At 37.5% G+C, this 25,441-nt stretch overlaps 1 protein-coding gene across 3 annotated transcripts in view; it reads left to right on the forward strand.

The window, feature by feature from the left end:
- Positions 1 to 5,826: 5,826 nt before the first annotated feature.
- gpm6bb (glycoprotein M6Bb) overlaps positions 5,827 to 25,441 on the forward strand; it is a 37,937-nt gene continuing 18,322 nt past the window's right edge. For 2 of the 3 annotated variants that reach the window (XM_028024025.1, XM_028024027.1), the window contains exon 1: positions 13,667 to 13,742. In XM_028024025.1, coding sequence (XP_027879826.1) covers positions 13,682 to 13,742 — 61 coding nt within the window. In that variant the 5' untranslated portion in view covers positions 13,667 to 13,681. Of the gene's footprint in view, positions 6,083 to 13,666; positions 13,743 to 25,441 lie in introns of those variants that run through there. The other variant, XM_028024026.1, reaches the window with a different exon arrangement.

Here is a 25,441-nt window from a genome sequence, read left to right on the forward strand (position 1 = left end):
TTGTATTTTACATACAGAGAAGCTGAACAGTTAAACATATTTTAAAAGGCTTTCTAAACAGACGTGTACAACATATTTCTTCCTTTTCTCCCCTAAGATGGCAGTGGAACAATGTTTTCAACCTTTTTACTAAAATGGAAAACCAGATGTTGATTCCCCACAGTAATCCACATGAGGTCAAAGTTGGTTTCCTAACTTTTCTTTCTCTCATTTTCAACTGCGTTGTTTACTTGTACCCATACCTGCAGTGTCCTAGCATGTAGTTGACGCATGCTTTTTCATAAGGAACAATTTCTCTGCAGACATTAATATTTATGTTTATAAAAGTGCCCAGCTGTGTGCTTGAACACATATAAACCAATTTGCTTGTACAGTGCAGAAAGCTGACAGGAATTTTATTACAGAGAAAATGATCTGGGAAGGTTATTTAAAGGATTAAGGTAATTCACATTCTCTGACATAAGTAAAGACAGAAAAAGAAGAAGAGCAGCCTTAGATTAGTCAGATAAAGACTCTGGCTGTGAGTTTAAGATCTTTGTTTAGGAGGTGAACCATCTGCTCAGTAGCAAGTCTTTTGCAGCCTCTAACAATATTTCTAAGGGGGCCGCCCTGATCTGTGGATCATTGAAGCTCCTCCATAGTGGTATATACTGTTGATATATTGTTATATATATATATTTGCAGATTGTTGGGGTTACCATGAGGCTCTGGGATGCTTCTCCAATTAAAGCTCTCCTTCTCCTGGATGTACGTTTAGTCTGAAGATCATGTTTGCAGTTGAGTCTTGCTCTTTCCATTTGCAGGATATATTGAACAGTTCTCCATTAATGGCTGGGGAACAACTTGGAACATTGTTTAAGAGGCTAATCTTGCTTTAAAAGCCTCCAAAACTTTCTATTTTTAGCATGTTCTGAGTTTCTTGGTTTTCCTATTTGTTTTTTGCAAACCTCTGAAGGCTTTACATTTCACAATTTTGTGCTACTTTGTGCTGATCTATCGCATAAAATCCCAAGAAAACAAGTAAAAGTTGATGGTTGTAACATGACAAAATGCAAAAAGTTCAAGGTCTGCAAAGGCATTAACAAAACTATGTGTTTAGCCACATCCATCCCCATAAATGTAATGGTTTCTTCTTCCATTGAGTTTTCCTTTAGCTGACATTAACAAAATGTGCATGAACTCATTTTATAAGTGTCCAAAAACTTCTGCTGACCTTTGTTGAGTGTACCCCACCCTATTAGAGATTGGAGTGCATCCAGCCTCTGAAGACTCTGAAGTGGATTATTTTAGTTTTGAAAAATAATAAAGGCATATCTTTAAGTCTTAAGTTATTGTCAGAGCATAAAATGCTTTTACATCTCTATATCAGTGATGACTCAGACAAACTCAAACTAAAACTTCTGTTGCATTCATTACTGATAAAATCGACCATGTTATACTCTGTTTGTACAAATAATTGCCCGCAGAAGAAACCACAAAACATTTGAGCTGGAATACATTCAGTTTGGAAATTGAAAGCAACAACGACCTTTTAAGCTTTTTTCTGCTCACATCCAGAAAACTAACTTTGCAACTAACAGGTAAGGGGAGCTTTTTTTATTCAGGTTGCATTTTGTTTTCTAATCACCAGACAAAGGTTTTAGAACTGATTACATTTAATCTTTACCACATTTGTCCACCAGGGTCATATAAATTCCCAGTTGGAACACTGGGGAACTCTTAAAATAACTTGATGGAAGTATTACAATTTGCCTCTTGTTTATATTTATATCATCTGAGACTATTATTTTCTTTTTAAAGCTTTGGGGATTTTAAAATTTGGTTGTTCTACGTGATGAAGTAACATATTAAAGATCGTCTGCAGGCCAGAGTTGTCCAACTCATTTTTGTGGCATTTGATCTACTGCCAACTTTGCTCTCGACACACATCAAACTACCTCCCATTTTCAGCCCATTTTCAGTGTCTGCGATTTTCCCATTGCTTAGTAACCATAGTGGCTGTTATGTTTGGTGTAGGGCTTCAGCAGCTTTTCTTTATTTGCAATTAGGTGCCACAGGATTGCCTCAATTAGCTCCTAATGCTTGCCAGCAACCCTGTTTCACAGTGCTTACTCTTAATTAGGAACATAACATAAAGTACAGCCAGGAATATGCTCATAGAAAAGCTCTGTCTCCAATTATTGCTGGTATGGTTTTTGCTATTATGTTTGTGACTTATTTGTAGTATTTGTCAATATGATATAATTGGACATTGCCCTTGCGACGATCAAGTGAAGCAATAAGTACGTGAGCTGAAAACCCCAGAATATTCTTAAAAGGTTTTATGTTATTTTCCCTGTTACTCATTATTTCTCTCCATAGTGTCTTTTGTTTTCTGCCACATCTCTGACATTGCCTTGTATGGTAACATGTCTCGGTTTAAAGAATTGTTCCTTGACTTTATATAGTCACAATAAAAGCAAAGTGTCCCAAACCAATTAACAATTTGAACAATTTGAATTTAATGACATATCCAGATACCACATAGATGTTTAGGCACATCAAAAAATTCTAAGTATCTGTTTTGGTTTACTGAATTTGCCTTTACTGTAAAATTAGTTTCAAATATATGCATTCCAAATGTATGCCACCTTGTTGGTCCTTGAAACAACAGTAATAAAGATGAACCTCCTTAGAATCGCTGAGAATCCACCTAGGGACTAAAATGCCACTTATGTTGTTACATGAATGACATGGCATGGGCCTAAAGCATAATGATAGATTAAAAGGCATTGTCTGATGTGCTTTGTTTTCACATAGTCCACTAATATACCTGCTGTCTGCCAGCTGCTGTATCAGTCAGTGCATTGCTGGAAGGTTCCCATGCAGATCCTCTATTCAGCAGCGCCCTCATAGACACACTGACCTGCTGCAGCTCCCAAACACAGACACAGATATTGACTGACATTTCTCTGCTTTACCGGGAACATACATTATTTGGTAGAAATCATAGGACTTTTGTTAAACAATAGCAATTTAGTACATTTCATGTGAAGGAAATTTACTAATTTATGTGTGGATAAATTAGTGCAAGTTTCAATTTGGTCTATTTCAGTGACTAAATCTTTTTGCCACTTAGATATTTACAGTTAGAAAAAAAAGATAACATATGAAAACCTTAACATCAACACTTGATGACGGGTAGAACAAATGAAACATGGTTTTAGAAAAATGTTCAAGTGTTAAAATCAAAATATAATACATATTAAATAACAGCACAATAGTTTTAGCTCTAAAGTTGATTGGTAAAACTGCTTGCTTTTCAGCCTCTTTTGAGTTTGTCATCTTGGGAAGATGCCATAGCTGTTTGACCATGAAACAAACCAGTGAGAACTGCCCACTTGGCCAGCATTGAAAAGACTGGATTGGACTGGGATGGGGCGGGGGGTACTAAGACCTCCTTGGGTACCGGATACCAGCGCACTGGATTGATGGTGATTGGTGTTGTTTCTTTGTAGGACCTCACTTTAGTCAAAAGCCTGCCTTTCCTTCACAGTTCACAGAGGTAACATGAAGCATGAGAGAATTAAATAAAATTAAAAACAGAAAGTTTAGGCATTTAAAGCAGCTTGTTCGGGGGGGGGGGGGGGTGATTTATTTTTAAATAAATCTGGCTTTTAAGTGGAGGTGTTGTTATGGGCCAGTTGACCATTTTTTCTTTGTGACTGATCATATTAACTCAGAAAACATTTATAGGAATGGGAAATTATGATGTCAGTGTAAAATATAATTAAACAGCATTATTATTTCCATGACATAAATACAATATAATCTATAAGCATGTCTTTATGATATTTGGTCATTTGATGCATCTTGTTTCATTTCATTATAGATGTGCTTTTTTTTTTTGTTTTTTCAATTTTGCAGTCTTTGTTTTATTTATTGATTTCTTGGAGAATTTGAATTTACTCAGGCTGTTTTCCATTTCATTTTTGGCTTTTGTGAATGATAAAAAGCATCATTGTGCATCTGTTAAATGCTGTTAATGTCTCATTTTTATTGTACTGAATGTTTCTAGAGCCGTCTTGGTCATTTTGCAACTCATTTGGGAGACTTTTCTTAACTCTTTATGTCTTTTCTATGTCTTTGTGGTCATTTGTTTCACTTTAAGGGAGTCATGTGTCTCATTGAAGTGCTTTGTGCATTTTTCTGACTATTGTGTGTTACGTTTTAGCTGATTTACAGTACATCTCTTTGTAGCCATTTTGTGTCATTGTGGTCACTCTATGTTTCTTATTTATCTCTCTTTGGAGACTGAGTTGGTTTATTTTTCCTGCCTTTGTCTGGCCTAAAGGAAAATTTTCCAGGATAAAAGCAGGAACCTGCAGACAAACAGCCGTGGAAGCAGTGGGGCCTGAAATCAGTCTGAATAAGTTTAAATCCAGATGTGGAAAATGAAGCTAACACGTGCAACAGAAACCTTTTTAAAGTTTAAGACATTGTACAACATGTGCTCCTTCATTAAAAAAGAAAAAGAAAAATTAATCAAAAAACAAACAACCGTGCAACTTAAATTTTAAGACAACCCCTGAGTGTCACAGACTTGGGTCAGAGTTCTTACAGAGTCTGCAGCTTGTGGGGGTTTCTGTTCCTGCAGTAGTAGTTGTTTCAACAATATCCAGTTCTTTGTTATTTTAGATCCTTTGCCTTGGGGTTTTATATGACCCAACATAGACGACTCCATAATTGTGAAGTGGAAAGAAAATGATACATGTTTTTCAGTTCTTAATGAATAAAAACAGAAAGCAACGGCAAACATTTGTATCCTGCCCCCTTTTCTCTGAAATCCAGTGTAACCAGCTGCCATCAAAAATGATCAGATAAATAAAATCTACTTTGTGTAATTTCAATGTTTCTTATTAATAAACAGATAAATTCGGTATAAATCCACCAGATCTGTGAAGGCTTCAGAAGTTTATTAATGAAAACTAGGGAGCACACAGCATCACAAAGACCAAGTAACGTATTAGACAGGCCAGGGCTGAGGAAGATGCAGAAATGGGCAGTTCGTGAAGACTGGGAAGATGTTTTTTGTCTACGTACGTCTGTTTGAGCAAAAACTAACACTCCACATCAGCCTGAACATACCATTCCCACTGTGAAACATGGCGGTGGCAGCATTATGCTTTGGGAGATGCTTTTTCTAAAAAGGAACGGGAACGTTGGTGAAGCTGAAGCAACATAGTGGACAATCCAGGAAGAAAACCTAAATCCAATTAAAGATTGGCAAGTCTTGCAAATTTATGTCCACAGAAACCCTCCATTCTATCTAGCGGATCTTGAACAATTTTGCAAACGAGGATAGGTAATAAGTCCCATCTTTGGAGCTGCAATGCTGCTAAGGAAAAACTTTCGCAAAAGACTTGCAGCTGTAGCAGTTGGAAAATTTGGTTTTGCAAATCTTTCAAATTTACAATTTGGTGTAAATCTGGCGACCTGTCCAGGGTGTACCCCGCCTCTCACCCGGAATGTTATCTGGAGATAGGCACCAACACCTCTCCCGAACCCTCCAGGGACAAGGGTGTTAGAAAATGGATGGATGCAATCAGTTCAGTAATTTGGTTCACAATTACACTCTTGGAGTTGATCGATATCATTACATCTCAACTGGTTGTGACACTGCAGCATGTGAGAAAAGTTCAAAATGTATAGATACACTGTAGCACAAACAAAAGAAACTTTGCTTAAGCAACAGATCTCAATCTTGGCAAAAAAAATAAATAAATAGATCTATGTATTTGCTCATTCTGGTGTGAGATAACTAAGGAATGTCAGACTGGACTTTGCGCACATGACAGCATAACAAATGATGGTCCAAACTTCTTGGTGGGGAGGGGCCAACCTGTGACTCCCATCAGTAATCCCCTCAGTGTTGACGTCAGCCACGCTGCCTCCTCCACCGGGACGCGGTGGGTGAGTGTTGGAGCAGAGCAGGCTGCGGTCAGTGTGCATCCCAGGACGCGACGACACTGTAGCTGGAGCTCAACTTCTCAGCTCATCGCTTTTCGCTTCGTGCCCGTTCGGAAACTTTTGACAACAATGGGTAAGTTCAAGAAAGTCAAAACGAAGACGTCATGTAAAGTTGTGAACCTGGAAGCCTGTGAAGATTTTGGTTTTTTTTAGGGCTCACAGCGTGGGTTAAAACACGCAGCTCCTCAAACTTTTCGTGGGGGCGCGCCGATTGTTTTTGACAGGAGCGAGGATTCTGTTGTGAAGCAGAACCGGGCTGTTTATCTGACCCGCTTTCGTGAGGATCGGCATTAGAGCAACCTAGATGTTGAGGAAAGCGATTAGGGAGATTATGGAGATTCCTCCAGTCAACTCTGAGCGAATGCGTGGAGGTGTTAACTTCAGGTCAGCGAACTGTCTTCACTGTTCCCTGCAGACAGACGGACACAAAGACAATACATTCGCTGAAAACCTATTTTCAATTTGGCAACGCCCTTTTTCATCAGCATCTATTGATCATTAGTGCAGAACTGATTGACTTTAGTCAGGGGCGTTGCTAGACATGAAACCAATGGGGCCTGAGATTATTTTGCCCAAATGCCCGAATTTATATGTGAAAGTGAAATGCTCAAATTTCATGTTCAGTTTAATTTCATGCATTGCATTGCAGCCTACTTCTATTTATTTTGGCTCTGGTTCCTGTTCACCGGGAGTTGATAGGGGCGGTCTTCAGCATGGGCTGACCTGGGCCAATAAAAATATCTGTTTCATATATTTTAAGGAACTAATATTCTTCCAGACGGAATTTTCTAGATTTTCAAAGATTTTTTTTTTTTTTTCATTTTACTGTGAAGTTTTTTATTTTTATTTAGATAACACATATGCAACTTTTTGAAAATTATGCCATCGTCCCACATCTAAGCTGACCGTACACACCAAGTATTTTAGACACAACAGCAAGCATGTGTCCTAAACCTCTTCCTCCAGTTTTTTGACTGTGTTGCTTTGCCACATACAGTTCTAGTATAATTAAATTAACATTTTAGGTATTTTTTTTGTGTGTGGTAAAACATTTTTAGGGAAGGAAGATTAAATCAGTTCAAAAAATATGAGCGAGAGTAGGACTCTATCTAAGTGGCTACAAATGATCACATGGCCATTATGTTTTAGTTTTGTCTGTGAAAAACGTACATGTATGAAACAACCAAAACTGCAAGAGCATGAAATGGCGGTTGGAGAAATTGACCAACTATCTCAAAAACGAGTTTGTACATGAAATTAGAGATAATTTCATATACAAGGGAACATTTATGGACAAAACAAACAAAAACCTATATATTTTTTACTTGTTTTCTAAATTTAAATTTATAAACTCCATGCCTTAAAGTCAATAAATAACTATCTTTCTTTAAAATCATGTTACAATTTCAGTTGAAATGGACATTATGATTTTTTAAAGTTGGTTATCCCCTCATAAAACGGCAAAAACACTGCTGGGCACAATTTTCTTTTGTCTCTTATTCTTTTATCTTTTCCTTCCAAACATTTTCACTTTCTTGCAACATTTAAAGGCAAAACCTTGGGCAGTTTTTTTTGTTTAACAGTGCTAATGTTTTTTTCTTAAATTTGGTTGAGATGAGTTAGGGCGTGGCATTGCAATAATTTTAATGAAAATAAAAAGTTATTATAATGTTTTCCCAACAAAAAACTTTAATATCTATACCTTGGGAGATTTTTATTGGAAACATCTTGAAGCCTGCGTGCTTTGAAAGCTCATAAACTGCAGTCTGGAGTTAGAAAGGAGACGGTCCCATCTTTAAATGAGTTCCAAGTGTTGACCATCTGTGCTCCAAACCTGAGGTGTGGCAGATTAATGTTTGGAAACTTCTCACTCATGTCGAAACTGTGGTAAACTGAGACGCAGCACATACAGGATAGAACAAATCGATTTAATAACTGTATCATTTCGAGTGGTTGAGCTGGGTTCGGTAATCTTTTAATAGCTGATGTTGTTCGACACGCTGGAGCTGAGGCTGTAGGGAAGAACGCTGTGAGAAAGTGTATCAATGCTCATTAATTCACTCTGAAGCTCTCACAGAAGCGCCTTTGTGCTCCTAATTTGGAGCCGCTCCTTTGTGCGACTTCAGTGGCTCTTAATGTAGAGAGAGAAGTTCACTGAACTGCAAGTTTCATAGCGGATGCCCTGTGAACCAATTCCCCACAGACCCTCATTCTCCATCTCAGTGAGGATATTACTTTGCATAGCAATCAACCTTTGTGCATTGTCTGCTTTATATTCAAATTTTCTCAAAGGGTTTTTATGATAAAGCAGTGTAGTCTGTTGTGAATGTGAAAACTCGTTTGGTGCTGTAAAAACAAAAAAACCTTCTGGTAATCTTAGTTCTCTGTTTCATGAGAAATAGAAAATTGATTAACTGTGAGCATGATAAGAGTCCAGCCCAGAATAAACAGGATATCACAAAGCTGATTGTGCTTGGGGCTGAACTTAAATAACTTGCATCTGATTTGATTTTTGAAATGGCATTCACCTCTCAGAGGAGAGTTTTAGGCCCTGAGTGTCTTCTCTATCCTTTCTTTGGATGATTTAATCATGCATTACTTTGATTGAAGGTTGCGAGAAGATAACCTGTCTTCAATCTGCTGTATTCAACCCAGAGAAAGCCTTCAGTGTTCAGTTCTGTGGTCCCAACTGGGAGCATTTTGAGAACACCATGTTGCTTTGAGGTTTCTAATTATTAAAATACCCTGCATTTAGTTTGAACTATCTTCCCTTCAACACTGACTTGGAGCCAAACAAAAACTCCCCAATCCATCTTCCTGCCACTACCGTGTTTTGCCTTTGGGGTGGCCATGCAGAGTTTTACAAGTAGAACAAAGGATTTAATATAGGTCAGTAATAGAGGAGTTGTTTTACAATTGGGAGATTTTAGGTTTGATTCCAGTTCCTCCTGTCACATGTCACTGTGCCACTCGGCAAGGCACTTAACCCCAAGATATTTACAATCTGCATATGAGTTTATGAATGTGTGTGAATTTGTGCAAATGGGTAAACGATTTTCCTGTATAAAACACTTTGAGGGGTCAGTATGACTTGAAAGGTGCTTTATTAAGACAGTCCATGAATGCCACTCATCCTTGTAAGCCATATATACTTGAGTGCAAAACTAAAAATTTTTCTGTTGACAGATGTTTTTACCTTAGATTTTGATCTCCGCAGCTCCTCCAGAATAGCCATGGGCACATTTGAAGAACATTGTTTCTGTAGTGTTTCTAATTGTTAAGAATCCAAACTGATGTCTCTTAAGTGTGTAATAACTCGGATTTTGAGAAGCAGTTTTTCATTACTCCAGATGTCAATCAAAAAACAAACATTTCAGCAGTTTCTCTTTATCCGGTTACCACTGATTGCAAAAAACCAGGAAAAACAAAACTTTTCTGTCCTGAAACCTGGCCATAGTTAAAACATGGTGGTGGATGGGAAGCAGAAAACTGGGCCTCCGATTTAATTGTGGGCAATTTACATAATGCCAGCATGTTAACAGCCATTATACTTTGTTTAAGAAATATGGGCTGATATGGTTGCTGAATGCTCTGCACAACTTGATCAAAATGTAATATTTCAATTTAACACACAGATTCAACTTGAATAAGGTGAGAAATTTGCTTTGCTGGTGTGGGTAGGATTTCAATAACCCAAGTAGATACTACTATAAGTCAAAGTAAACTTACTACCAGTCTGGGCAGAATCACTATGGGTGTGGTGAAATGCCATGCTGCTAAGTGGCGGTGAACACATTTTCTAGCTCCTGTCTAAAGTAAGGGGATATTTTAATTTTAGGTTTTGTCAGTCAAATAGAGTAAATTATGGTGATTTTGTCTTCTCTACAAAATAACTTGTTTTTGTATTTTAGTGGAAACATATGAAACATCTTGCATGGTATTTTTGTCGTGTAGTTAGACAAATAATTCAGTAATTCAAAATTTAAGCCTACTCAGTTTTTTCGTAGCTTAGCTGCTGAAACCGTTTTTGATGTTTTTTCCACGTCATCAAGTAGAGAGATAGTGCTTGCAATCTGGCAGGCCAGCTGTCACTCAAACAGAAAGGTAGTTTGAGTTATTTTTTACAAGTAGCTGTTTGACCTAATCAAGTACGATATATGCTGTGATCGCAATTGTGCTCATGTACCAGTTGAACTCCAATGAGAAGCTGAATACGGCAGCTGATTTCAGACCTTTTCTAGTTCATGAATATCCCAAAATATATTTCCTCTCTCCAATTTCACCAGATCCCCCTGATCAATTCTCACTCTGTCTGGCTCTTTCATTGTGTCCCAGGGCAAGACACTTCACCTGCCCCAGGGCAGGAGTGGCTACGATCCAGTAGCTTTCCACCATCAGCATGTAAATGTGTGAATGACTGAATATTGTGTGGAGTGCTTTAGGGTTCTCTGAACTTGATAAAGCATTGTATTGTTATATTCCATAAGTTGTATGTGACTTGTTATACCTCTGTGGATGCATGAGACAGGGTCTTGGGATTTCATCTGTAGTTTGCATATTTTTGGAATCTCCTTGTACTGTATCTCCCAAAACAAACATCTGTTTTGTTCTCTTGCTCGCTGAAGGACTTGCGGTCCTCTTTATCTGGCCTGCGTCTTTAGTACCACCATTTTGAATAGCAGTTTTGTGGGATGGGACATTAAAATTTGACACTTGCATTTCGTGTGATCCTAAAATTATGGCCTGCGTGCAACTGGTTGCAGCAAGACCTTGAGGCCCTCATGGACTGGCTACAGATGAAGACATTGACGTCACGCATGGCTCGTGGTTTAGCAGACAGTGAAACCAAGAACTGATTTTGACTTGAGGTTAATTTTTGCATCATAAATTATTTCCATGACTAACGTGAGGCTTTCATTGCTAAATCGGGTCCTTTGATGGGCTGAATTAGTCACACTAGCTCAGGCTTTGTCTCTTGCTGTTTCTGATCTGTTGTTTGTCTTGGGCTCTTCTATATTGCACATGTTTTTGTTCATCTGTGCTGAGGGTATCTGGGACGTGTCACTGCAGTGAACTGTATGTGCTGTGACCTTGCATCCTGAGTCTGAGGGGAGGAAAGACCTGTGACCGGTAGTGCTGGGCAAGCCAGGCGCTTTGGCACAACAGCAAATTGTCAGTCTAGGGCAGAGCAAAAACAGAGAGTCAGATAAGCTCTTCCTACTTTAAGTTGACTCATGATTCTTCTGCTCAGAGGCAAATTGGAGGTCATAAGCACATGCTCCTCTTCTCAAAGCTCAGTAATAAACAGGCTTGGAGAATGAGTTGCTGTGGGGATGGTAAGTGGTTGTGGAGAGCAGTAGTAGCGTTGCTATTTAAATCAAGATCTTTTCAGGCCATCTTTGAATTTCAAATTTGAAATATGTTCCAGTCTATCTGTTAACCTTTGAAGACCTAACATTTTTATGTCACCATCAATAATCTGCAAATTGCTCTCCGTCTTTGCTTTGCAGTCATTAATTACAGCGAATATTCTCCATAATGAGCTTGCCGCTGTCATAGTTATGTGATTTCTGGGCCTCTTTCCATTTGGCATCGCATGTGACTGAGCATCTTAGGTTATTGTACAACCGACAAGGCCCGTCTGAGGACTTTCTGCAGCCGTGCAGTTGCAAAAAGACACATTTTAGTTCTATCAAAAACTTTATTCACATTCGTCTCCTCCTCTTCCTGCTGGTCCACTTTGTTTCCCTTGAAATCTCCCGTCTTCCTTCTTCTGGGTTTCTTTCATCTTCACTGAGCTCTCCAAGTCCTCCAGGTCTGCCAGATCAGTCATGTTAATTTGCTGAGCATATAAGTCCTCAGACAACAAAGCGAGCCATTGGGCTTTGTGACATGATAGAAATAGAGGTTTCTTGGTTGGATTCTTGCTTACGCATGGGCTTCCACCATCACTGAAAAGCTAATGTACACAGCGGAGGAAGGTGGTGTGTGAGTGATGTTTTGTTGCTTTTACTTTCAGAAACATCAGCAGACTTGATTTTTTTTTTTTTTACAAATTTCATTCTGGAGTGTATCATTATTTTGAATTTAGCTCCCTCTAACCTCTTTTTTAAAAAATTAAATTTGTAAAAACGTGTTTAAGGCCATGTATTTCATCCCCTCTTCAAATTATTCACTACTGTGTCTTGGTCTATGACATCAATTACAATAAAATATTATGTAATTTGCAGCTTTAATGTGAACAAATATTAAATAGTTCAGAGGATCCTAATACTTATCAAAGTGTCACACTCACTATGCCATCTATATTGTTAAAGGTTAGCACTGGAAATATCTTCTCTATGCAAAAAGAGCAAAGTTTTATGACAGGCACAGGCAGCTGTAGTCTTGTATCGGATAAATTATTCAATTGACACAATCTGGTCATTATCTACAGATTTAAGAACAGATCTGATTATCAGAGTTCGGCTGACGAATACAGCTTCCTTTTCAGTTTGACATCCTGCTGGCATCACTTCATGTATTCAGAGCAAAATGGGGGTCCTTGTTAGTGGAGCAGCAGTTTCGATCACTGTTGTGTTCACAGTCAGATGATTGTTCCAGAAGGCCTGGTGGAAATAATGGGTCACGGTAAGCGAAGAGATGCTGCAGCTGATGAACGTTTATTCACTGCTCCAGCAGGCATTCAGCAGTGTTGCACTACTTTCTGCTCTCTGTGCTGCTTATGATAGCCACATCTTGCTCAGAACTAAAATGAATAGATAAAAAGACTGTTTGTACTTATTTACTCATATTCTTTCGCTAATAAAATCAACTGTAATGTTTTTCTTTTTTTTCTAAAATGTACAATTTTCTTTTACAAGCACTCGGATTACACTACATGTCAAACTTATGGCAGCACCTATAAGTTTATGTTCACAATTTCTTTCATAAACGATGGAATGGATTGATGAATTTTAGGATGCATTTGCAGTATGACTGACTCTGCTTTCATTGATATGAACCATTTCACCCACAGATATGCAGACTGTAGCTGAATAAACGTTACAGAAGAACATAAGACCTGAGTTTTGGCTTTGGGGAGATTTGCAACAGTTACAACTTTGTTGCAAAATTAAAAAGAAAATCCCAGTTTGCATATTCATTTACGCAATGCTGTTGTTTGATACAGAGGAGCCTACTTTGAAGAAAACCAGAAAATTCATCTGTAAAAAGATTGAGGGTGACTTTTTATATAATCTATGGTGGTTGATAAGTATATTAATGAAATTGATCATTTTTTGTACGAATTTGATGTTCTTTCCAAACTTTTGCTTTTGAGGTGTTCAGTGAAGCTGTTGCCAGTAGTTACTGTATTTCTGTGCGTAGATATGTGGTGTAAGAACATACTGCATAAACTATTGTTTTAACATCCAAGCCATTGTGACGTTGGTGTCACTTAAAGCAGCATTAGGGACTTCTGAGAAATCTGTGGACTTAATCTGAAAGTTTGAACTAGCACACCTCACAGGTCCCTCCCTCTTGCTCTGTTGGGTGACAATGAGACCTCCACAGCTCCTCCCCTACTGCAGGACCTGCAAAGAACTGTAGAAATTGACAGTTCTCCTGTAATGTTACATTAATTCTCCGCCATTAGCACAGCTGCAGCAATCAGAAATCTTGAGCTTGAACTATGCCACGCGCTAAACGGGGGAAGATTGTGAGCATCACGTACACGACCGTGGCTGACAATGGTGAGACATTCCTCCCCCAGAGGAGTTTAATTTTTTATTTCACAAATTGTCTGTCTTACTGATAATATAGTAATATAGTGATAGGATATAGTGATAGTTTCAACAAATATGTAAAAAGAAGATATTTATATAAAAATTACCTACTGCAGGTTTAATAATTATCTACATAGAAATCAGTACTAGTTTAGATTTAACACCATGTTGGTTCTATGAACATTTTCAAATGTTTCAAAACAAATGTTAACATGTCTAAACCACAGAAAATATATAATAGAAAAGCAATGCTATGGGGAAAAAATATTTTTAGCAATATAGAAAAAAACTATCTTATTTAGTTTGTTTGATGTAATATTATGACACTAGATGTCAACTTTGGACCAACAGTGTCTCCAGTATGACCATCCAGTGAAAAGGTGATGGCTGTGGAAAGACAAGAGAAAAAAACACCAACTTTGACTTCTTGATTATCTTGACTCTTAGAACATAATTTTTTTTTCAAAGAATTGTTTTCTGTTTCAGAGCAACATACTGACTGCCTATAATGATTTCACAAAACTAATTTTGTGAAATCATTACTAAGGTAATTTATTTAGGCAAACCAAATTATCCTTTTTTACAGTGACTGTATATTTTCCACTCCAATGGTGTCACTTGTGCGGCTTATTATAACTTGCTTTGGTTTTATTTCCCAGTAGGCTTAAAATGGCCTCCAACAAAAGTGGTGTCTTGCATGCTTTCATGCACACCATTAGCTGTCTCAACCAAGTAGAACATATGTAAATATTTCAGCAGCTCCAGATTGTTTTCTAATCAGTTTATTATTCTGAGTACCCTAACCACAAAGACCAATGAATGTCTTCATACTTCTTGTCAAGCCCCTTTTTTATTAAACTGTGGTTCTGAATACATCTGCGTTATTAAACAAGACAGCAAAGGCAATAGTTGAGCAACTTTGATTGACAAGTCTTATGTTTGCAGTTGAGTGCATGCTCACTCTCTCCTTTACTCAAATTCCAAAACGGTACTGAAAGATGTAAGAATAAGTATTGTTTTTTCATTATTATTTTGTCCCCAGAAGTATGTACATTAGGCTTAGATTAAGACATTCTAAAATAACAATATTATTGTTTTACCATTTGCTATTTTGTAAGTACAGCTGCACAGATTCGTTTGGTCAGATTGGATTGGCCAGATTTCCCTTGATCTGCTATGATTAAAGATTGGCTGCTCAAATACTGAAAATCAAACATTTAGACCTCCCACCACTTTCAGTTTTTACTAAGACAATCAACATTATGTACTTTTATGCACTTTTTAAAGTTTAATAAAAAGTCACAAAAGTTTTAGGGCAAATCTTTTGATGCATAATTTGGGATGATTGTGTAATTTATTTGTTTTCTGTTGAAAATTCAAAATTACTACTTTTCTCAAAGGATCTATACCACAGTCTTTCTCTCTTTTTTTTATGTGTTTTAGTCCTTAGAACAAAATAATTGGAATTGCTCAAAATCAAACTTGGTAGATCAGACCTAATTAAACACTAGAAATTAATATTAGTTGATTTGAATTAAAATAATTGTTCAAAATCTACTTTGTGACCTTATTTCTGGGATTTGTGTGACCACAAGCTGCATGTAAAATTACTAAGGTGATCTTATGAGAAAGAAAAGGGCCCCCAGCTCTCTTCCCTGCAAGATCCCCTGTCAGGAGTGAAAACCGAATGCATTAGTCTGCTTTTCAGCTGTGGGAGCCTATAGGATTGAGCTGTTGGCTATGTGCCTGCTGAGTGTATTCAAGTCTCCACAGATAGGTCTTTGTCCTCAGCCCTTTAACGCGGCTGCTAAACAACCGTAAGACAAAAGCATCTGGGGTACCCCGGCACACCAGTGAGAAATGGTCTTCATGCGAAGAGCCTTGCCAGACAGCCGGGGACTACGGGGAGGCGGCCAAACGCAACAGTGGGGTCGAATTGAGCAGCGATTTAAATGAATACCCTCACAGCCCCATATGAATATTTCTACAGCTCCATAGAAGGAATTCAGGATACATTCCTGATGCAGATATTTAAAGTTTGCTTCATAGGCCCTATAACAAATCTTGTGAAGATATTTCTGCAATGACTGGTGTTTGGGTTACACAAGATGTTGGAAATGAGCATGACTAATTTTTTCTCTTGTTGTGACAGATTATATTAGTTAGAGGAGTCATTCTTTCCATCCCGATTTTTTTTTTTCTCACCAAGACAAAGTTTTACAAATGAGAATTTGCATAGCCTGTTTATTATCTTTCAAAGATGGGATTGATAGACAGGAAGAGTCACTTCTGCCAAGCAGATGAGAATCTGAAATAGCTGAGCTTTTATAACGAGACAGCTGCAGGAAATATAAGAGCTCAGGGAGAATGTTTGGGTAGGTTTCAATGCAGACTGGTTGGAGATGTGACAGAATGGATTTTAATTTAATTAGACTGCTAAAAAATGGAAAAAGAGTATAGTGATGTTTGATTATTTCATCACATACTTATTTTAGGATATTTTGTGTCACTCAGCAAAAGTTACTGCAAAGCAAAGGAGAAAAAAACACCAGCTAACTGCTGCTTCAGGTCAGAGGAAATCCCAGATGTTTCTGTCTGAAAAACAGCTTAGCTCTACAACAACACGCAGACTAGAGTTGGGATTGGCTCGCTGTAGGAATATTGTAATGACACTATTTAAGGGTCTCTTAAGTCATCTTGGCTTTTGACCTTTAGTGTATGGGAAAAGAATAAATACTGTAACAGTAGAACAGCAACAGCTATAAAGAAATCTTTAGAGCTGAGGAAGTTTCAAACCTTCTGGAAGTGAGCTAACACTAATATAAAGTGTGAATATGAGTGGAAAGAGATTTGCACCTGACATGTTGTTTTTCAATTGAAACTAGTCTTCCTGTAGCTGCTTTTTCAGAGAATTGCCTGATGTTTTTCATGTTGAACATTTTCTTTTTGCCATATCTCTAATGATACTTAATTTAAAATATTTAAAACATGCAAACAGAAGCTTTGTAAATATGATTACAGAGGATTGGGCAGTAAAGAAAAAACTAAAACTAGAAATTCCAATTTTTGTTTTCACAAAGATGCCGAAGTTTTCAAGTTATGTTTTAAAGAATTTGCCGTCAGTACAGAATCTTTCAGTCAATTACTGACAACACAATAACACAAATAACAAACCTGCCAATGGCATGCCTGTAACACTGCATTTACACAATCAGACACGGTGAAGATGAAATAGGGAAGAAATGGGTTTTAGGTGTCAGATGGGCTGGCCTGAGTATTTCAGAAACTGCTAATCTACTGGGATTCTCACTCACAGCCATTTTTCAAGTTTTCAGAGAACCGCCCAGGAAAAAAAAAGAGGAGCAGCTGTGTGGATGAAAATGCCTTTTTGATGTCAAAGGTCAGGGGAGAATGAACAGACTAGTTTGTGATGACAGACAGGCAACAGCCGCTCAAACATCTCGTTACAACCAAAACATTCACAGTACCACCTAGAAATGCACAACCTATTGAACCTGGGAACAAATTGACTACAGCAGAAGAAGATCTTGGTGACACTCCTATCCACTAATGACACAAAATGGGCCACAATTTGTGCAGAGTTACCAAAACTCTTGAACAGATTGGAAAGATGTTGCTTAGTTTGGAGAGTCTCAGTTTCAGGCTTTGGATGTGAACATGAAAGCATTTGTCAGCCTTGCATCATTACTTCAGGCTCATTCTGGTAATGTAATCGTATTGGGCATATTTATTTGGAACAATGTGTACCAAGTGTGCATCCACTCCACAGTCCACCTGAGGATTGTTGTTGACCATGGTCATCCCATTTTGTTCATGCTGTACTCATCTTCTCATGGCTTCTTAGAGAAGGATAAAGCACCATTTGTCAAACTGGTTTCTTGAATATAACAATGAGCTCATTTCACTCCATTAGCTTCCACAATCTCCTGATCTTAATCCAATCAAGGCCATTTTAAGAAGTGAAAGAACATCACCAGAGATTTGAATTATAGATGTACAGCTTACAAATCAAAAGCACATTCGTAACTATTATCATGCTATGATATCAATATGGGCAAAACTGAGGAATATTTTTCTGATGAGGAGGAAAGTGTGCACAACTCCAATGTAAAAAATGGGGATGGGAAATGGGTGCCCAGCAACAAAAATAACTCCAAAAACACCCAACTTAAAACTTTTGGATATTTATTGTTATTCCTGTTTTTTGAATATTTTTTGACACCTTCTTGAATCTATGCCATAAAGAATTACGGCAGTTCTGAAAACAGAAGGGAGTCCAAACCAGTACTCAAAGGTTGCACCCAGTTAAGTGGCTAGTGATGTCATGTTTCTCTCAAAATATGTTCAAGAATCTTCTTGAACTGAAGTACTAAAATACTGTCAGATAAGCAGTTTAATAGCGATGAAGGCATCTGAGATTGCATTGTACCTATCAGTATTGTAGGTCAATTCAAGAATGGCTTCTTTTCTTACTTCAAAATAAGTCCCCAAACATATATATATATATATATATATATATATATATATATAACAGCTGTCCATCAAATCAATAAAGGAATGAACTGGCCAACTTTTAGGCCAAGTCATAAACCAGGAGTTGGTCTAGGAAGTTCTTATCCTCCAACTTTTTTATATATTTGCCAATAATTAAGAAACGTATCAATATTTAAAGGGATAGACACTCTTCTGGTAGGGTTGAGGTGTCAGGTTCAGGTTACTCCTGTGTACTACCAGGATATGATTTCATCTTTGAGACTCCAGGGGAGCCTTATGCAACAATGGCATTAAAGTGATCTGCGTATTAGCCGCTTTGTTGTCATAGAGCTGTCAACAAACCCTCGATGGAGAAGTCGAGCTGGCACAAAGGAGAGGGGTCTCAACCTAATAAAGGTTGGGTAAAAGACCCAAGGGTTTTGAAAAGGGTTGAATTTTAAGGTCAAGGGTGAGAGGTTGGCAGCGTGAGGTGGGGGACAATGGGACAAACAGGAGTGTAGCAGAGAGAAGAGATTCCCAGCAGCTGGGGGGTGGGAGGAGAGGAGGGTGAGAGTCCAGAACCCTTGCTGTCTCAAGAGCTTTGGACTTCATTATGTCTCTATTGTGCTACTCTGTGTTCACATGCACAGTGCAACAAGGCTGGAAATGAAAGTTTTCTTCCATCGCGTTATTTGCTATCCAGTCACTCTAACTTCAGTTTACCAGATTTTAGAACCCAAACCCAAACTTGCAGCATCTAAAATAACAGGAAGTGTAAAGTGACTCAATCTGAAAAGGCATGTGAATTTACAGCCACATAACAATGTATCTGGTGGGTTTATTTTTTAAAAAGTCTCAGGGTTGGTTTACCGGTTCTTACCTATGTTTTGTACTTCCTACTTCCCTTTTACTTACTTATAAGTACTTATAGTCAAGCCATGCTTTGCTCATGCACTTCAACCATTGTGACCAATTACAAGTTATTTGTCCTTGTAATTAACAGTTGTAATAAACTATAGAAAAAATAAAGATAGAAATAAATGCTCACAAAAAAAAAATCTAAATTTCACATCTAATTCAATTCAGTTATATAGTATTGCCTGGTAACTTTGTATTGGTCCTTACCCTTGTTTTGGTCAGTTAGCTCTTCTAAACCATAACTGACTGTAACCCCAGATCAAACCAAAATAATCCTAAATGGTCTCACTGTTGCATATTGTTATTTATTGGAGTCAACTACCTACATGTACCTAAATGTTCTTGCCTTGCACTAAAAGTACAATGTAGAAAAGAAAGAAACACCCCTCAAATAGCTATGAATTGAAGTGTGATTGATACAAAATGGCCTATGGCAGAAAACCCAAAGGACCAAAACTGCAATATTACGAAAAGGGTGAACTTATCCATTTACACCACTGATTTTCTTGACATATAGCGTGCTCTGCCACTCATTTCTCTCATTTTTTTCTGCCAGAACATTACAAACTTAATGCAGAATTATAACATTACTTCTTATAACAGAAATTGACACTAGGTTACTTGAGAAAAAAGAGCAGTGGCTTTGTTTTTCTGAAGCAGATGTGTTTTCTTTCAATGTCTGTTACTGATTGAGTTGCTCTGTAATCTCACTGTGGTGGACTACAATCACAGCAAATGCTCTTACAGACAAGAGACATCATTAAAATGTTTAGAGCAGACTGAAAGAGAAACAAACAATTATATAAGGACTATTTATTGTTTCTGAAGAGGTGGTTTGTTCTGCATGTAGGGAAATAGAATGCAACAAATAATTCATATTTTTTTGTTTTGATTTGATGTTGGTTTCATGGCGAGTTTCTAACTTTGGATTGAGATTAGATTTTAATTAGACATTTTTAAAGCTGTAGGTTTATGTATTAATGTGATATGGCATTCTGCCTGTCCAAGCCACTGTGGCAGCGTCCAAAATCTCAAGTGAGTTAGAGGGTCTGGATGATAGGAAGCATGTGTGTGTGTCTTATTCTGCCTGCAACATGTCGGCCAAAACCACAGTGGCTGCAGAGATGCCAGGAAGTCAAGGTTGTCAAGGTCTTGAAGTAATTTTTTAAGAGGAGGAATAAAATGGGTGCCAGGCTTCTCCATGTGAATGTTATTCCATATCCAGACCTAACATGATTGTAGAAACATGCAATTAAAAAGTACTGAGTCAAATATTTTGGGCATTTTTTTGTAAAGTACTGAGGAGAAAAAAATAAACCTAGAACTGGAGAAATGGTAGGGATGCCAAGTTATGAAGACTGTTTCTGCTTCTGGTCAAAACTCAATAGTTTATATATTTAATCTTTGCTACTGTACTACATAAATTAGATGTATTATATATTTTTTCTGTTCAAGAAAAAAAAATTGTGTCTGAGATAAAATGCTGTGAATTATAGGATAATATATTACACCACAAAGAAGTGTACATATTGGCTTCAACATAATGTTTCTGAGGTTTGGTGTTGGTATGTTGTAAAGACAGTCCAAGGCTTATAAAGGCCACAAAAATATATATAAGCTTTAATAACATCTGAAAAGAATGTCTATTTAAACATTACTGGATGTCTTCATGTAGGCTTAAAGTGCATCTTTTTGTGTTTCATATGAAATATCTTGCAAATGTTGTTTGTTCCACTTCAAAGTTTCACATTTTTTCATGTAGGTTTCAACATTATACTTCAGAAACATGACAATAATCATTACTCATTTAGAAAATAAAATAGTTTTAACTGAAGTATAAACAGAAATTGGATTATAAACATCCAAAAGTGGAGTGAAACATTAAAGACAGTAAGACATCTTAAAATAGGGGCTTTAAAGGACTTCCACTTCTACCTCTAACCTTTACTCTGGTCAAAGACTGAGCTGATTTCCTGTGATTTGCTTTTTTCTGCTCTTTACACAATGAACCAGGAAAGAAATAAACTTTTTACCTCTTGTTCATTGCTTTTTGATGGAACAATAGGAAGGATGAGGCTCATTATGAGTCATTTTTTCGCTTTGCTCTCCATGTCCTACTATGATGATTTAAGATGCCAGGATAAATGAAAACCCAGTGCGACATGGAGTTTATTCCTGTGGTCATTTGCTTTTTAGTAGCTGTACTTTTAACTGTCCAGAGTTTCTAACCCCGTTGTTCCACGAATCTACAGGAGAAAATGGGTCAGCAAACAAATGAATAGATCTGTATAATGGGTTTTCTGTGGAGAGTTGCTGTAAACCAATCAATAGCTTAAATTCATGCCAAACATGTCAGGATAAACACCGGACGGGCTGACCTACGAAGAAGGACTGTATTTAAATCTGGGTCAGTGATCGGTTCTCTGGAATGAGACTCACTCACTGCAGCAAATTGCCAAAGTAATGTTTATAAGAATCTCAATTCCCAAGACAGTGGATGTTTTCTCCATGAGCATGACAAACATGTTTCTGGACTATTTAGATGCTATACTATTTAGCTTACTTTTTCCCTTTCAGCGGACACCAGTGAGTCATTCCTCATATGGTCCGCTCCACACACACCCATTTGACCTAATCTGCTCTCATTCCTCTGGTGTCAGACCAAGCTTTGCTTTACTTGCTGTTAGTTGGGATCGGGCCTGGGCATGGACCCGGATCCCAGAGAAATTCATGTGTGGTGTGAGCCAGCCGGGGTGCATGTCTTCACGGGTGGCTGAGCACTGAGGAGCATTCAGAGCTCCAAGTCTCACAGAGTGAAAGGTTGACCCACAATGAGGCCCGTTTTATTCGTGTGAGCTTCATCATCATGCAGATTGTGTCCTCCAGTAGGGGAGTGGCCACGTCTCAAGGCAGAGTCTCGAGCTTGCAGCATTCAGGCTCCGTCGCCTGTACTCTTGTGAAACTCCCACAGTCACAGTCATTGGTTTTGGTGAAGATGAGCCCAATCCCAGTTCATTATTAATTGTGTATTGCTTTGCATAATTAGAATATATAAATTTTTTAATAAGAAAAAATGATTGCAATGGCATTAAGAGGTGTAATGATGCACCCAATTCATGAAATTATTAGTAAAGGATGTGGGTTTAATGAGACAAGACAGGAGTCTTACCATTATGATTTTTCAAGAAAAATAACAAACTATGTTTTAAAGAATAAGTAATTATTGTAGACCATTCTACTCTAGATTTCCATATGTTACATTTTTATCTCAATCTTATTCTAAGGTGTTCCTAATGCCAAAAAGTATTGAAAATCCTGCTACTTTGTAGTTGCAAAAATAGAATAAATGTTTCATAAGACTCTGCATTTTAAAGAACCTCTCATTTGGGCGGCCTGAAGTATTCCCACCTTCATTTACTTTGACAGTTTTACAATCCACTTTTGGAAGCAGATCTAACTGTCTCGACAACAACATTAAGTTAAAGGGACTGGTCATTTTGAGCTCAATAACAAGAAGGTGCCCAACATGAGCAGCAAGCAAGCAATGAAAATTGTTTTAACATTTTATCAAAAATCACGGTGAAGGTTTGAGCATATCACGTTCTAACTAATTGAGGCATATATTTTATCTGTATCACTGATGATATAAAACTGTGTGACAATTTAGCTAAACCCGGCCCATGTTTTGTTTTTTCTAGGATGCTTGCTTGTAAAAGAGATTTTCCCATTTGTTTATATAATTTTTGTGCTTAGGGCACTGTTAAAACTAACACTTATATTTTTCAAGTTGTATACATTTCTGCACTTGCACTTATCCACTGAAAATTGAGAGTTTTTTTTCCAACAAAACAGCTACATTTATTAACTTTTTAAAAAGCTTAACAATCTGGACTACCCGAGACAGAATAGATGAGAACTGTTTCCACATCTGTCTCAACTTGTTCATATTCTCTCTCAGTTAAACTTTGAAAAACCACAGTCAGATGTTTTAGCAGTCTTGCACTGCTTTTGCTACACACAAGATATTCTTCTTTTGAATTTTGATGGTGTTAAAGTTGATGTTCTCACCCCCTTTTGGCACAGCCCAGGTATTGCAGCTTCTTATAAAAATTAAAAACATTTTTTGGCATACTCCAAGGATACCTTAAATAAGTAAACTGCCTGGAATTATTGGACAACCTGCAACTTTACCTTGCTGAGAAAATCCTGGAAAATTGCCAATTTACCAGTCACGTAAAAAAACAATGACAACTAAGTGGATTTAGAACCAACAAATACTGTTGTTGTAAACTTTGCTTAAACAGGAAATGCTTTGGGAATTAGAAAGATTTACTTTTAGAGCCCTAAAGCCAAAAAAATGTTTTTTAAAGTGCTGTTTATTCATTTTACTAAGTAAGAACATATTGTAAGCATTATTTTTTTTCTATATTAAGCTGTTTTTTTTGTGTAAAACCCAAAGGTTTGTACACTGGATTGCTTTTAGTCTTGTTATATTCCACTGTAATGTATCGGCATGCATCCTCTGTGTGCATCTATTGTGTCTTGTTTTACAATTTATCTCATTTGATTCTTTGCTTGAACTGCAAGCATTTATGTGGAAAACATGATGGATGTCGTTGAATAATCTCAAAAAGAAGGATAGAGTGTTTGTTTTCTTCAACAGATTTACAGTACCAACCTAATGAGGAAGATGTTAGCTCACCAAGTATTTACAGGGTTTATGGTAGAAGTGCTTAAAGATTAGCACACCAGTTGCTGTTGTGGGATCCCCGCTAAGTTCACTTCCCCTGACCCCTGAGGCTCCCATCCCCCACTGACCCCCTTTATCTCTGAGGTCTAGTATCCGTGAGAAGAGCCCACTCTAGCTCTACTCCAGCGGTCTCCGCTCTGCTGAAAGGCCTCGCTCTCATTAGCATACCCCTGGGGCTCCTTAGCCTGTTGTTGCCAAACAAACACAGCCAAGATCTTCTTCCCTCTCTACCTCACTCTCTTTTGTTCTGTCATTGCTAATCGTCCATCTTCCCTGTCAGTTTTTATAACAAGTATTTATTATTATTTCTTTGGCTCTTATTCTCTCTTCATTTGTCTTTCCATTCTTTCTGAGGTTTTTTTTTTTTTGCATTCCTCTGTAGGGTTATCTGTTTCTCTCGTTTTCACATGCTGTTTCCTCTGTTGTATCCATCAGAGCAGAGGATACTCTGCTTCCTTGTTCAGGAAAAGTAGATTTGCTGTTCCCCGTCATGGTTTAGGAGTCACCTGATGGAGGAACGACAGCAGTCAGGGTGTAATAAACTGTTGAATGTCTAAAAATTAAGGGATCAACTCTGGATAAGTAGAGCCGGGTTGTATCCCTGGTCTTTCATTGTGGTCAAACAGTGAATTATTTTATTCTTTCTTATCTGACATACAAGGACTTTTTCACGCACAACTGTAGTAGGTTTCCTGAATGGTTCCTCTCACCGTATATCTGCAATTTGATTTATGATATAAGCTCCACTCTTCTGATCCTGATAGAAACAGATTAGTGTGGTGACAGATAGGCTTTGTAGTTTAGCTCCAACTTTTCAGTGCAATCCAAGTAAGATTCGTACCTACAAACTTGCTTAGTATCTTGATAGAAAGTTGTACCTTTTTAGAAATGCATCAACAAATTGGCTATTGATCAATACCAGATTTTTATGCTTTCTAGGTGGTGAACAGGTACCAATTTGATCTTTTTTTGATCACAAAACATAATTCTTCCTCATACCTTCAGTTAGTTACCCAATGTTCTCCAGAGAACCGCTGGAGACCGCTGCTTCAGTTATGCTAACCAAAGACATGCTAACCTAAAAACAAGATGGTAAACATCAATAATCATTCTTGCTTTTCAAATAGTTGTAAAACAGTTTCAGAGTGACTGTTTACACACGAGTGTAAAGAAATAACAGCTGCTCATGGCAGAAATGTGAGAAGAAAACTTTGGAAATGCTGTTCTTATGCAACATATTCTCATAATTTACTTATTAAATTGGCCAGAATTGGTACCAGTTGGTCAAAGTTTAACAAAAAATGACCACAATATTCTGATCCAAGGATCTTAAATGTCAAAATGTAGATATTGCACATAGTACTTTGGTTCCTTTACCATTTGTGCTCGACTGCAAAGTGATTTTGTCATAATTCTTACAACAGTGTTATTGTGTAGCAGTGCAGAGTTTTTTTTCTCCTTTATCTCAGTTAAATGATTTAGAACCAGGTAATTTTATGGCTTG

The sequence above is a fragment of the Xiphophorus couchianus genome, chromosome 7, assembly GCF_001444195.1.
Source record: "Xiphophorus couchianus chromosome 7, X_couchianus-1.0, whole genome shotgun sequence".
Lineage (NCBI taxonomy): Eukaryota > Metazoa > Chordata > Actinopteri > Cyprinodontiformes > Poeciliidae > Xiphophorus > Xiphophorus couchianus.